Source organism: Saccopteryx bilineata, chromosome 9 (genome assembly GCF_036850765.1).
Source record: "Saccopteryx bilineata isolate mSacBil1 chromosome 9, mSacBil1_pri_phased_curated, whole genome shotgun sequence".
NCBI classification, from domain to species: Eukaryota; Metazoa; Chordata; class Mammalia; order Chiroptera; family Emballonuridae; genus Saccopteryx; species Saccopteryx bilineata.
The window spans coordinates 50,996,810-51,010,124 of record NC_089498.1 but is presented as its reverse complement, the minus strand read 5'-3'; the positions used below and the strand labels follow the sequence as shown (position 1 = coordinate 51,010,124).

General features: G+C 42.6%; 1 protein-coding gene across 3 annotated transcripts in view; it reads left to right on the top strand.

Annotated features, from left to right (window-relative positions):
- Window positions 1-13,315, top strand: part of A1CF (APOBEC1 complementation factor) — a 98,812-nt gene that overhangs the window by 48,822 nt on the left and 36,675 nt on the right. For all 3 annotated transcript variants that reach the window (XM_066243388.1, XM_066243389.1, XM_066243390.1), the window contains exon 5: window positions 5,123-5,361. In XM_066243388.1, coding sequence (XP_066099485.1) covers window positions 5,123-5,361 — 239 coding nt within the window. The remainder of the gene's footprint in view (window positions 1-5,122; window positions 5,362-13,315) is intronic.

Here is a 13,315-nt window from a genome sequence, read left to right as displayed (position 1 = left end):
TCCTTGATCTTTTCCAGCATCTGTTTTATCGTTAGTACCTGGATCACACAAAGATGGTGCTGAGCAACCGTCATATGAAATAATATACAGATGCTCCTCGACTTACAAGGGGTTATGTCCCAATAAACCCATTATAACCTGGAACTATCTTGTTAAAAAGCATTTAATCTAATGAATTCCATAGCTTAGCCCAGCCAGTCTCTACTGAATGATTATGGCTTTTATACCATTGTAAAGTAAAAAAATGATGTCAAATCATCTTAAGTTAGAGACCATCTGGAGAGTAAAGTGTTTTGGAAAGGGCTATAAAAATTTAGTATTATAGGTATATGGTGTCAGGGATTGGGAGATATCCCATTCATTGGTCTTTCATGAAACCTGGACATTTTAACAGTAAGGGTTATTCCCAAAATGGCTTCTAAATTGAGTGGATGTAGAAATGGCTATGTAGGGAATCAGCAGCTATGCTGTATCTAGGTAACCAGCTACCCACTGAAGTCTGTCAACAGTATTTGAAAATACACAGGGTATAAATATGAATACAATAGGCCCTGTGCTTACTGATGGGGGATATGTTTCAAGGCCCCGGCAGATGCCATGTACCACAAACCCTCTACAGCAGTGGTAGTCAACCTGGTCCCTACCATCCCCTAGTGGGCATTCTAGCTTTTTTATGGGTGGTAGTGGAACATGCTTTAACTTGCTGTAACTCTGCTTTATAAATTTTATAAAGTAAAGTTACTTCCCTACTTTATAAATCACCATTACTGTGGAACCGGTGGGCGGTTAGAAAATTTTATTACTAACATGTTAGATACAAAAGTAGGCAGTAGGTTTAAAAAGGTTGACTACCCCTGCTCTACATACTATTTCTTCCTATACATACATAACTAAATTTACAAATTTAGCACAGTATGAGAGTGACAACAATAAATAATATAATGGAACAATTATAACCATATATTGTAATAAAAGTTATGTGAATGGCTTTGGAGCCATTAAGTAAAGCAAGGGTTACTTGAACACAAGCCCTCTACTACCGCGACAGTTGTTGTTGTTGTTTTTTTTAACTCAGACCACTATTAGTTGATTAATGGGCAAGTCTCACACACACATTGGGGATACACTGGACAAAGGTATGGTTCACATGCAGGCAGGAGGGAGCGAGACAGTATGAGAGTTTATCACACTACTCAGAATGCCACACAATTTAAAATTCATTAATTGTTGATTTCAAGAATTTTCCATTTAATATTTTCAGACTTCGGTTGATACAGGTAACTAAAACCATGTAATATAAAACTACAGATAAGGGGAGACTACTGTCTGATCAGTCCACTAGAGTCACTGATAAGAAACAGTATTCTCTGTGAATTTTAGTGTCTTTATCTATAAAACAGAAATAAAAATATACCTGCTTTATGGGGATGTTATAAAAAATAAATGAGATAATGTACATAAAGCTGACACATATCAGATGTTCTATAAATGTCTGCTGATGATTGTTATGGTGATGGTGATGGTGATAGTGATGGTGATGGAGGTGGAGGGAGCGAAGGAAGGAAAGTTAATATGACAAAGCATTTAAAAATATAAAGTTGATGGCAACTCCAAAGTTCAGCTTGCATGTCAGTTGCAAGATGAAGGCACGGAGTGGCTTTAAAACTTAAGGAATAGGATAAATGGAATGTGAGCAAGCAGAATAGACACCCCAGAGCCAACCTCATCTACTTCTACCATGCCGTGGGTCAGTGGAATCGGCCAGAGAGAGAACCTCTTGCAGAGAAGAGAATAACCCTTGATTTGCTTTTACCAGGGGATAGATAAGGTTCTTATCAGAAAAGACTCACAATTGTCCAAGCATCCTCCTCCTCATCAAATATTCACTGAGCATCATCTAAATGCCTGGCTTCTGGAGACACTAAAGTTGGGCCCTCAGCTTTTGAGAGATGCTTTTTCTTCTCCAAGCAATTCTGGGAAAGGTGCCTGACAAACCACACAGGTTTAAAAATAGGACATGGAACCTCTAGGCTCCCCCTGCTGGTAACTGATATATAACCAGCCCTCAAAAATCAAAAATAATCATTTCTAAGTATCTTATTTCCCCATGTACAAGACACACTATTTTTTAAAAAAATTGGGGTCTAAAAACTGGGTGCATCTTACACAGTGGTTGTAGATTATTTTACTTGCATTTCCGCTTTTTCGTGCATTGTTGTCTTTGAGCTCACTGTTTTGCACTTGTTGCCGGTATATTATGGTAGGTTACATTTTGCCATATTCTGTCCAAAAATGGCTCAGAAAATATTTTTATACAGTGCTGAATTCAAATTAAAAGTGATCCAGTTTGGGCCCTGGCCTGTTGGCTCAGTGGTAGAGTGTCGGCCTGGCGAGCGGGGGACCCGGGTTCGATTCCCGGCCAGGGCACATAGAAGAAGTGCCCATTTGCTTCTCTACTCACCCCCCCTCCTTCCTCTCTGTCTCTCTCTTCCCCTCCCACAGCCAAGGCTCCATTGGAGCAAAGATGGCCTGGGCGCTGGGGATGGCTCCTTGGCCTCTGCCCCAGGCACTAGAGTGGCTCTGGTCGCAACAGAGCGATGCCCTGGAGGGGCAGAGCATCACCCCCTGGTGGGCAGAGCATTGCCCCTGGTGGTCGTGCCGGGTGGATCCCGGTCGGGCGCATGCGGGAGTCTGTCTGACTGTCTCTCCCTGTTTCCAGCTTCAGAAAAATACAAAAAAAAAAAAAAAGTGATCCAGTTTGCAAAAGTAAATGGAAATTGTGCTGCTGAATGTAAATTTGGTTCTCCTGCAACTGAGAAATCAATCTGAGACTGGCTACGGGAAGAAGAAACCCTACTGAAAACGACAGGGCAGAAGAAGGCCATGAGAGGCAAGTCAGCAAAATGGCCTGGTGTAGAGAGGGAGTTAAAGATACAAATTGAACAGCAAAGGGCAATTGGAATAACTGTGTCCACAAAGATGGTTCATCATGAGACAAGAAGAATTGCTGATGACAATTTGACACCAGCCGGAAGAGTGAAAAAATCAACTATAGGAGAAGTTTGTACCTGGGTGAAAAGACCCTGGGATAATATCAAGATTGAGATAGTTGTCAAGACATTTAAGAAGTGAGGCATTTCAAATGCCATAGATGGAACTGAGGACGAGGCAATATATGAAGACAGTGATTCATCATCAGACACGGATGAGGACAAGCTAATGGATGGGAGTTTTGACAGTGATGAGTTGTATGAATTTTATGATGAATAAAACTTCAGTTCAATAACTTAATGTAATATATTTTTTTCAAATTTCGGGTCCCCAAATTAAGGTGCGTCTTATACATGGAGAGATAATATCTAGGATGGAGCATTTTTTAAAGTGAAGTATTTTTAAAAAACTGAAAGATTAATATATCAATCCTTCCTTCACACACACACCCAAATCCATGCTCCTAGAGCAATGGAGAGGGACCTGTCACGGATCTGCTATATGGTCCTTGGTTCTTCAGAAAAGCAGAGAAGACAATGAAGACAGTGGCCCAACCTTGACCAGAGTACCTGGCACACAGACAAAAGCCACCAATTTCAAGAACTCAGCAGTCTCCCACTATCCTGGATGAGCATTGTTAATCATAACAACCATGAAGTTTCTGTTAAGGAAATCTGACTTATTTTTAAAAACCATGTATTATTATAAAAGTCACACAGCCTAAGCAGCAACACACGCAAAACAAAAACCCTACAAAGTAATAAAAGTTAAATGACTCCTCCATAAACCCGTTGCCCAAAGATAATCGCTATGTGACTTTTACTGCCTTTCTAAATTTTCTATACAGTTTTAATCAAAATAGCCTTTTCACATATTTAATTTGTAGTCTTTTTTTAAAACCCAGCAGCTCATTGTAAACTGCTTTTTTTAACCAATAAATGTGCTACTACATTACCATGTAGTAAACTTTAGGGTTGCTCACCTCACGGTCTACACGACAGGTATCTTCTGCAATGGTCCCATAGTATAGATCATTCTATACTATGAATGCCTTTTGGTAATTGGTGATTCTAAGGCAGCAGCATTATTGTCCACCCTAGGGGATATTTAGAAAAGTGAAGAGGCATTTCTCAGTGACCTAATGAGGTAATTACTAGTATTTAGTGGGTAAGAAACAGGGTGACAAATATACCGTATTATGATACACAATGAGGAAATTTCCAGCCCCAAAGTGAGTAACATCTCAATTGAGATACATTAAACTAGTCCTATATGTTGGGATCTTTTGCTCATTTCCCACTTGGAGGCATGCTATTTTAAATAAAAGTAATAAATATCCTTATACAATATACTTGCTGTATATCTGTTTCCTAAGGTCACTTTCAGAAGGGATAATATTTGGTAAAAGGTTATACACACTGGAGATTTTTGATACATTTTGCCAAATGTTTCCCAAAAATGTTTAATCAATATACTGTCTGCCCAGGAAGTTGTGCTTCGACTTGATACTAAGTAACAGCATTCAATGGAAGAAACAGGAACTGAACTAAGAATCTGCCAATCACTTAATTTCCTGGAGTCACGAGTTCTTCATGGGAAAAATGGACATAACACCTTTGTGTACTCAAATGCTCTTTGTAGAGGCCAAATAAGATAATATAAAAAAAATCTGTTCAAGCATAAGGGACTATTTTAATAGCAGTCATGTTAGAATAGCTTCCCAATTGGGATGGAAAGAAAGGAAACAGCAGGGATTGCGAATTCAGAACTCAAACACCCGCAGGGCTGGTTAGGACATGGGTAATGTGGGCAGGTAGAAAGACCTCTGCATTGAGGATGTTTTAGGAAGGGGTGAGAATTGACAACTGGCAAATCCACATCTAATCTAAAAACAGCAGATGCTATTCAGCTCCAAAATACCTTTAAAAAAAAATAGAGAGAGCAAATGTTGACAGATTTTCCAATTTCTCAAAAGCAGCCATGACTTTCCAAAAATAATTTGCTCACTGTAAAGACCAAACATCTCATGTCTATACACCATATCAGGTGCAGGACCATATTTTTTCAACTTCTGTCTTAAACCTTAATCACACTTGGATCCTCACCAATCAGATGTTTGTTCTTTTTGCAGAAATGGACGTCTCTTAGGGGTTTGTGCCAGCGTGGACAACTGCCGATTGTTTGTTGGAGGAATTCCAAAAACCAAAAAGAGAGAAGAAATCTTATCAGAGATGAAGAAGGTAACCGAAGGAGTTGTTGACATCATTGTCTACCCAAGTGCTGCAGATAAAACAAAAAACCGAGGTTTTGCGTTTGTGGAATACCAGAGTCACAGGGCAGCCGCCATGGCCCGGAGGAAACTTCTGCCAGGTTAGCAACCTCTTGCTCAAAACTGCATCTTCCTTACCCCCTCCTACATGCTACTGTGTTCCTTAGCAAAGGCAACAAATGCTTACTGTTGTGGTGGTGGAGGGTTTTTTGCTCTTAAACTTCACTATATATTTTTGGTTATGCTATCTTTTTTTAAAACTATCCTTATTTATCTCAGAATAAATTAAGTTCCCTGAAGTTTTCATAGACTGGGTTCTGAAAAATATTCAGTCTATGCACTGAAGAAATTTAGAACTTGAAGCTCCAGCTATCCTATCATGAATCCTGAAAGTAAAGAATTTTCTTAAAATTAAATATATGAATCAGATATTTTATAGAGAGATTATTATCAGTTTTATTAGAAATAGGGTATGTTGTCCATTGCAATGTAGAATGAATAAACTCTTCAAAAGCTATATTATCCCATAGAGAGTATATAGTATATGCACACATCACTAATTATGCAATGTGACTGCAGCTGGAAAACAATATAGCAAGCCTAACTGCAGTATTTTCCCCTACACTCCACCCCTTTAGGGTTGCTCACCTCACGGTCTACACGACAGGTATCTTCTGCAATGGTCCCTGTGTGAGGAGTGAGGTACAATGCATCCATATCCCACAGAAACAGTAGAGACTACAGCAACAGACTACTGAGGCACAAGCTATACCAAAAATGACAATCAAGGTGGTGTGCAAGCCCACTGCTAAAAATGTCCACCATTCTTGGAGGGGTTCCCAAGTTTAGAGCTCTACCTTTTAGGTCTCCTCTGCCAGGATATGCAAGGCCTGGCTTACAATGACCACCAAGGAATTTGCCAGCACTAAGCTATGGATGAAAAAAGAGAGTTGTTATGGTACCAAGAGAGGCAAATCTTTCCCTTCTGGTAGAATAACAGCCAGAGTTTTGTCCACAGACAATACAGTAGCAGGTACCAGAGGCCACCCTGGGTGGGCATACCAAATCTTATTGGCTTATATACTAGGATCTTCTGGTTCTATGTGCAGCAAAATGAGAGAACTTGTTATAGGCCACAGGGAAATTACAAATGTGCCCTTCACAATGATATCTTCTTGAGCGTTCAAGGGATAATGGTAGTCTTCTACCTTAGGCGGCCAGGTGCTGGTTGCCCAGGGAGTTAACATAGGTGAAAGGCCAGTACAGTCCAGGGCTATGTCCACCATTGAAGCCATTGGCCTTTAAGGAGGGCTGTTGGGTCAAGCAGGAGCACGTTGCCTTGCCGCCCAAAGCCCAGCTTGAGTAGTGTCCTGGTGTGTTATCTACAACTGGATGGGAGCATCTACCTGATCCACAAGAACCTCCACAGGTGCCAGGCACCCATGGAAGAGTTCTCTTTCAAAAATCCAGAGTTCTGTCCACAAGTAGTATGCCCATCCAATGAGGGAGCTGGTGCATCCCTCTTGCCGCAGTCCTTGCTTAAAGAGTCCATTATACTGCTCAATGATATCCATGGCCTGTGTGTAGTAGGAAACATGGTACTTCCAGTCTACCCCCAGGTCTTGATCCTATTGCTTCACCACAAAACCAGTGAAAGGGGTACTGTTGACACTTTTAAGAAGCTGCGGCTGACTGCAGGCAGCACTCAGGCAGTTCAGAGCCTATATGACTGCCCTCTGGGTAACGGACAAGGTAGGCAGACTGGTGGCAGTATCTACACAGGTGACTATTGAACCCTTGATAAGGGTTCAGTGACATCTACATGCCACCATGTCAGCAGAACACAACCCCTCTGGATCTGTCCAGGTGATGTCAGTTGTCTCTGAGGGTGTTCCTTGGAACACACAGCACACTGATCACATTCTACAAGTACTTCTGCATAGTACACAGGCAAGTTCCACACCTTAACCATCGCCCACATAATTTTCTGTTCCTCATGGAACAGAAGTCAGTGGAGCCACTGTGCCACATCACCTGTGGATGCAGTCTCCAACCATCACACCTTGGCTAAGGCATCTGCCCTGCTAGAGCCATCAGTATACCAGGCATCCTCGGGGATGGGTGCCTTCCCCTCCTGGTAGGGACTGAATTCAGGTTCTGCCTCTTGAGCCCCAGTCGCACCTGCCTCTATAGTCATATAGGTGATGGGACCCCAAAATTCCTGCAGTTCTGCCCTCAGTGGGCTGGTGCTAAGAGCACAGTATTGTTGCAAGCGTGCACCTCACTTGGGCCATACCACTCCGTGGTTTCATTGCCCATCCTCTCACCCATTGCAATGGCAATAGAGTACGTTGTCCTAACCATACCAGAGCTGTGGTTGTGATACTCTCTGAAGCTATATCAATAGAAAAAGAATGCATTACTCAAATCTGCCTGCCACAAAGTGGTATGTCCCCAATTCATGGCTTAGCCAATCCACTAGGTCAGCTATGGAGGGAACAGCAGCATTTAAAGAGGAGACAACTTTATTAAGTTCTTTCTTTTTTTATTTTTTATTTTATTTATTCATTTTTAGAGAGGAGAGAGAGGGAGAGAGACAGAGAGGGAGAGAGAGGAGAGAGAGAGAAGAGGGGAGGAGCTGGAAGCATCAACTCCCATATGTGCCTTGACCAGGCAAGTCCACGGTTTCGAACCAGTGACCTCAGCATTTCCAGGTCGATGCTTTATCCACTGCACCACCACAGGTCAGGCTATTAAGTTCTTTCTAATCTGTCATTCACCAGGTTCCATCTGGCTTGCACACAGGCCACACCGGGGAGTTGTAAGGGCTGTGCACTGGCCAGATAACCCCACTTTTTCTAGTTTGAAAATCATCCCTGTGATTTTCTCATGACTGCCTGGCAGGCAGTGCTGCTTTGTGTTAGTCACATGCCAGGGGACAGGTAGTTGCAAGAGGGGTGCGCTGCATGCCCCTGAAGCACTGCCCTCACAACTCAGATCTGCAGGCAGAACTCCCTCGCTGTGATTTTCAACCACAGTACTAATAAGACATTTACCCCCAAATATATTCAGGGATGAGGGATACATATACCTTGTATGACTTAGGAGGCAGTCTTCCTATCCCCATTGGAATAGTTATTGGCTTCACTTGAACAGTTTGGCCCCCATACCCATCAATGGCCACTGGGGTCCTAGGAAAGCACTCTAGGTTCCCATAGAGGAGGGAACATTCTGTACCTGTGTCTACTAAGGCCAACACCTGCTGCACATTAGAAGGGGACCAGCAATTTTCCAATTCCACATGGGGCCTCTGGTCCCCATCTGTCCGCATCAGACAGTCCCCTCAGCCTTCCCTCTACTCAAAGTGGAACAACAGTGCTAGGGGACCCTCCTCGCCCCCAGCTGCCTCCAACAGGTACTCTTGCAGCCACACAGCACAGGCGCCAACTGTTTTCTTGACAGCTTCCAGGGCCACTCGTTTCTCCTGCTTTTTCAGCAACTGGCACTTCTGTTCTGGCTTAAGGTGCTGCCAAAGCTCTGAAAGGACTCTATTAGATTTGCCATCTAATTTTTCCTAATCTGCCCTAGCCATAATCAAATCTACCTACGTCTGTTTGGTAACCTTTCCAGGCCTGTTTCCCTTGTTAGTCAGGGTGAGGGGGCAGCATGAGCAGCAGCCCACACGCCCTTACGGTGCCACACTGCTTTTACCTCCCCCAAATATGTCACCATCTGTGTAACAGTATTGATGAGATACCCCATATAGGGGCCCAAGATACCCCCCAGTGACCCCAAAAGTGTGGACAGGGTGCTCCACAGAATAAGGTCCTTGATCCCTGCCATAAATACTTCCTCATCTGGCACACAGGACTGCAGGTTGAAAGCAGCATTCCTCAGACCCAGTTCCCAGGGGACCTGCTGCAACTCAGGATATGACTTCCACTAACTCACTGCCCCTGTTAAGTCTCCAGCATTCTGCCAGACCGTACTAATGGCAGCCATCCATTCTAGTTGGGTCTGGTTTCCTGGGTTGTCATGGAAGTTGTGATGACGCTGCCTTAAGGAGGAGTGTGTGGTGATGGAGGCTAATTTCTCCATCTCTATTCCAGAGAACAGGATGCCATTCACCCCTATGTCTCACAACTGCATCAACCAAGCTGCCAGAGACTCGGTGGGTGTCTGCCTGAATTTTACCCCTAACTCCAACTCTGGGTGTAGAGTGCCCCACTACTTGTGGAGGGCATTGTGCCTGCCCCTGAGTCACTTTCTACTGCTGGGTTTTCCCTTTTTGGGTGACCATCAGCTTGACTCTGAGTCTGCCAAAGCAATTTCAGCCCAAATCTCCTTCTCAGAGGAGTAGTAGGAAATGACTACTACTGATGACTTGAAGCTGCTTTGCGAGCACAAGTTACAGCTCCTCCTCCAACAATTGTTTATTGTCCTCCAGCACCTGCCACTGTTGGTGCTTGGCCTCCCCCTTGCACTGGAGCTCTCGGACTTGGGCAGTCTCTCACAGAGAGCTTTTAGTTTCTGCTCGCAGAGCTAGCTGTAAAGAACAACCACACCACAGTCCCCAACCGGGTACCACAGGAAACTACTACATCAAGAATGGCCACTCTTCTATCCCACCCTTCAAGGGTGCTGGCAGCTCCATTACAGTCTGAACCGTATCCTACCCACTATGCTACTAGGTTTAACTGTGGCCTTTCCCCTACACTTCTATTTCTCATTTAGAACTCTCCTTTCGGGCCCTGGCCAGTTGGCTCAGTGGTAGAGCATCGGCCTGGCGTGCAGAAGTCCCGGGTTCAATTCCCGGCCAGGGCACACAGGAGAAGCGCTCATCTGCTTCTCCACCACTCCCCCTCTCCTTCCTCTCTGTCTCTCTCTTCCCCTCCCGCAGCGAGGCTCCATTGGAGCAAGGATGGCCCGGGCGCTGGGGGTGGCTCCTTGGCCTCTGCCCCAGGTGCTGGAGTGGTTCTGGTTGCGACAGAGCGATGCCCCGGAGGGGCAGAGCATCGCCCCCTGGTGGGCGTGCCAGGTGGATCCCGGTCGGGCGCATGCAGGAGTTTGACTGTCTCTCCCTGTTTCCAGCTTCGGAAAAATACAAAAAAAAAAAAAATAGAACTCTCCTTTCTGGCAGGATGAGCTCCTCAATGTCCTAAACTACACAATGCTAATTTTGTCTCCTTTATTCCTAATGCTGTATCCCCTTCCTCTCTGCTGACTAATGATGCTCAAAGCCTCAGCCACCACTTCCTTGAGAAACCAGCCACCGCTATTCCAGCCCACATTAATCACTCTCTTCCTTTATTATCTATAAAGAGATGTGTACAATGATTTTGGAGGTGGAAGAGGAGGATAGTGAAAGAGATTTGAGAATGGGAGAAAGTTTTCAGTGATTAATCAGTATTCCTAGAATACTAGAACTCGTCAGCTTTTCCTCTTAAAAAAAAAATATACAGCATGTTGACCCAAAAAAAGAGTTTCTGTCTTTACCTGAGTTGAGCTGACAAGGCTGGGCAGGGCTGAGCAGCTGGGCTTCAGAGAGTCTCAAGTGCTTTTTTATGCTTCCACTTGAGGTCCTGACTTTTCCCTCTGGATGCTGTGTCCAGAATCCAGGAACATGCATGTTGCATCACTCGCCCCACCCAATACCCATCTCCATCATGATCCAGGCAACACCCCCTTGCCTGTGACACTTTATTTTTTTAAAATAAATTTTTATTAATTTTAACGGAGTGACATCAATAAATCAGGGTGATATATTCGATGAAAACATGTCCAGGTTATCTTGTCATTCAATTATGTGGCATACCCATCACCCAAAGTCAGATTGTCTTCCATCACCTTCTATCTAGTTTTCTTTGTGCCCCTCCCGCCCCTCCCCTTCCCCCTTCCCCTCTCCTTCCTTCCTCCCCCCCCCCACCCCCCAGTAACCACCACACTCTTATCCATGTCTCTTAGTCTCATTTTTATGTCCCACGCTGGGGTCCTAACCTATCCTATCTCTGCAGGGGGCGGCCTCAGCTGGGTAGGCCGAACCAGCATGTACCATTTCCCACGTGACTCCGCCTTCTGGGACAGTCCATGTCCAATGTATGGAATCATGCAGTTCTTGTTTTTTTCTGATTTATTTATTTTACTCCGTATAATGTTATCAAGATCCTATCATTTTGTTGTAAATGATCCAATGTCATCATTTCTTATGGCTGAGTAGTATTCCATAGTGTATATGTGCCACATCTTCTTTATCTAGTCTTCTGTTGAAGGGCTTTTTGGTTGTTTCCATGTCTTGGCCACTGTGAACAATGCTGCAATGAACATGGGGCTACATGTGTCTTTATGTATCAATGTTTCTGAGTTTTGGGGGTATATACCCAGTAGAGGGATTGCTGGGTCATAAGTAGTTCTATTTTCAGTTTTTTGAGGAACCACCATATTTTCTTCCATAATGGTTGTACTACTTTACATTCCCACCAACAGTGAATGAGGGTTCCTTTTTCTCCACAGCCTCTCCAACATTTGCTATTACCTGTCTTGTTGATAATAGCTAATCTAACAGGTGTGAGGTGGTATCTCATTGTAGTTTTGATTTGCATTTCTCTAATAACTAATGAAGATGAGCATCTTTTCATATATCTGTTGGCCATTTGTATTTCTTCCTGGGAGAAGTGTCTGTTCATGTCCTCTTCCCATTTTTTTATTGGATTGTTTGTTTGTTTGTTGTTGAGTTTTATGAGTTCTTTGTATATTTTGGATATTAGGCCCTTATCTGAGCTGTTGTTTGAAAATATCATTTCCCATTTAGTTGGCTGTCTGTTTATTTTGTTGTCAGTTTCTCTTGCTGAGAAAAACTTTTTAGTCTGATGTAGTCCCATTCATTTATCTTTGCCTTCATTTCTCTTGCCTTTGGAGTCAAATTTATAAAATGCTCTTTAAAACCCAGGTCCATGAGTTTAGTACCTATGTCTTCTTCTATATACTTTATTGTTTCAGATCTTATATTTAGGTTTTTGATCCATTTTGAATTAATTTTAGTACAAGGGGACAAACTGTAATCGAGTTTTATTCTTTTGCATGTGGCTTTCCAGTTTTCCCAGCACCATTTGTTGAAGAGGCTTTCTTTTCTCCATTGTGTGTTGTTGGCCTCTTTATCAAAAATTATTTGACCATATATATGTGGTTTTATTTCTGGACTTTCTATTCTGTTCCATTGGTCTGAGTGTCTATTTTTCTGCCAATACCATGCTGTTCTGATTGTTGTGGCTCTATAATGTAGTTTGAAGTCAGGTATTGTAATGCCCCCAGATTCATTCTTTTTCCTTAGGATTGCTTCGGCTATTCAGGGTTTTTTATAATTCCATATAAATCTGATGATTTTTTTTCCATTTCTTTAAAAAATGTCATCAGAATTTTGATGGGAATTGCATTAAATTTATAAATTGCTTTGGGTAATATGGCCATCTTGATTATATTTATTCTTCCTATCCAAGAACAAGGAATATTTTTCCATCTCATTGTATCTTTTTCGATTTCCCTTAACAATGCTTTGTAGTTTTCATTATATTGGCCCTTTACATTCTTTGTTATGTTTATTCCTAGGTATTTTTGTTGTTGTTGTTGCAATCATGAAGGGATTATTTATTTGAGTTCATTTTCTAATGTTTCATTGTTGGCATATAGAAAGGCTATGGACTTTTGTATATTAATTTTGTATCCTGCAACCTTACTTTATTGGTTTATTGTTTCCAGTAATCTTTTTGTGGAGTCTTTGGGGTTTTCGATGTATAGGATCATATCATCTGCAAAAAATGATACCTTTACTTCTTCTTTTCTGATATGGATGCCTTTTATTTCTTTCTCTTGTCTGATTGATCTGGCCAGAACTTCTAACATCACGTTAAATAAGAGTGGAGAGAGTGGACAACCCTGTCTTGTTCCTGATTTAAGGGGGAAAGTACTCAGTTTTTGCCTTTTAATATGATGTTGGCTGATGGTTTATCATATGTAGCCTTTATCATGTTGAGATATTTTCCTTCTATACCCATTTTGTTG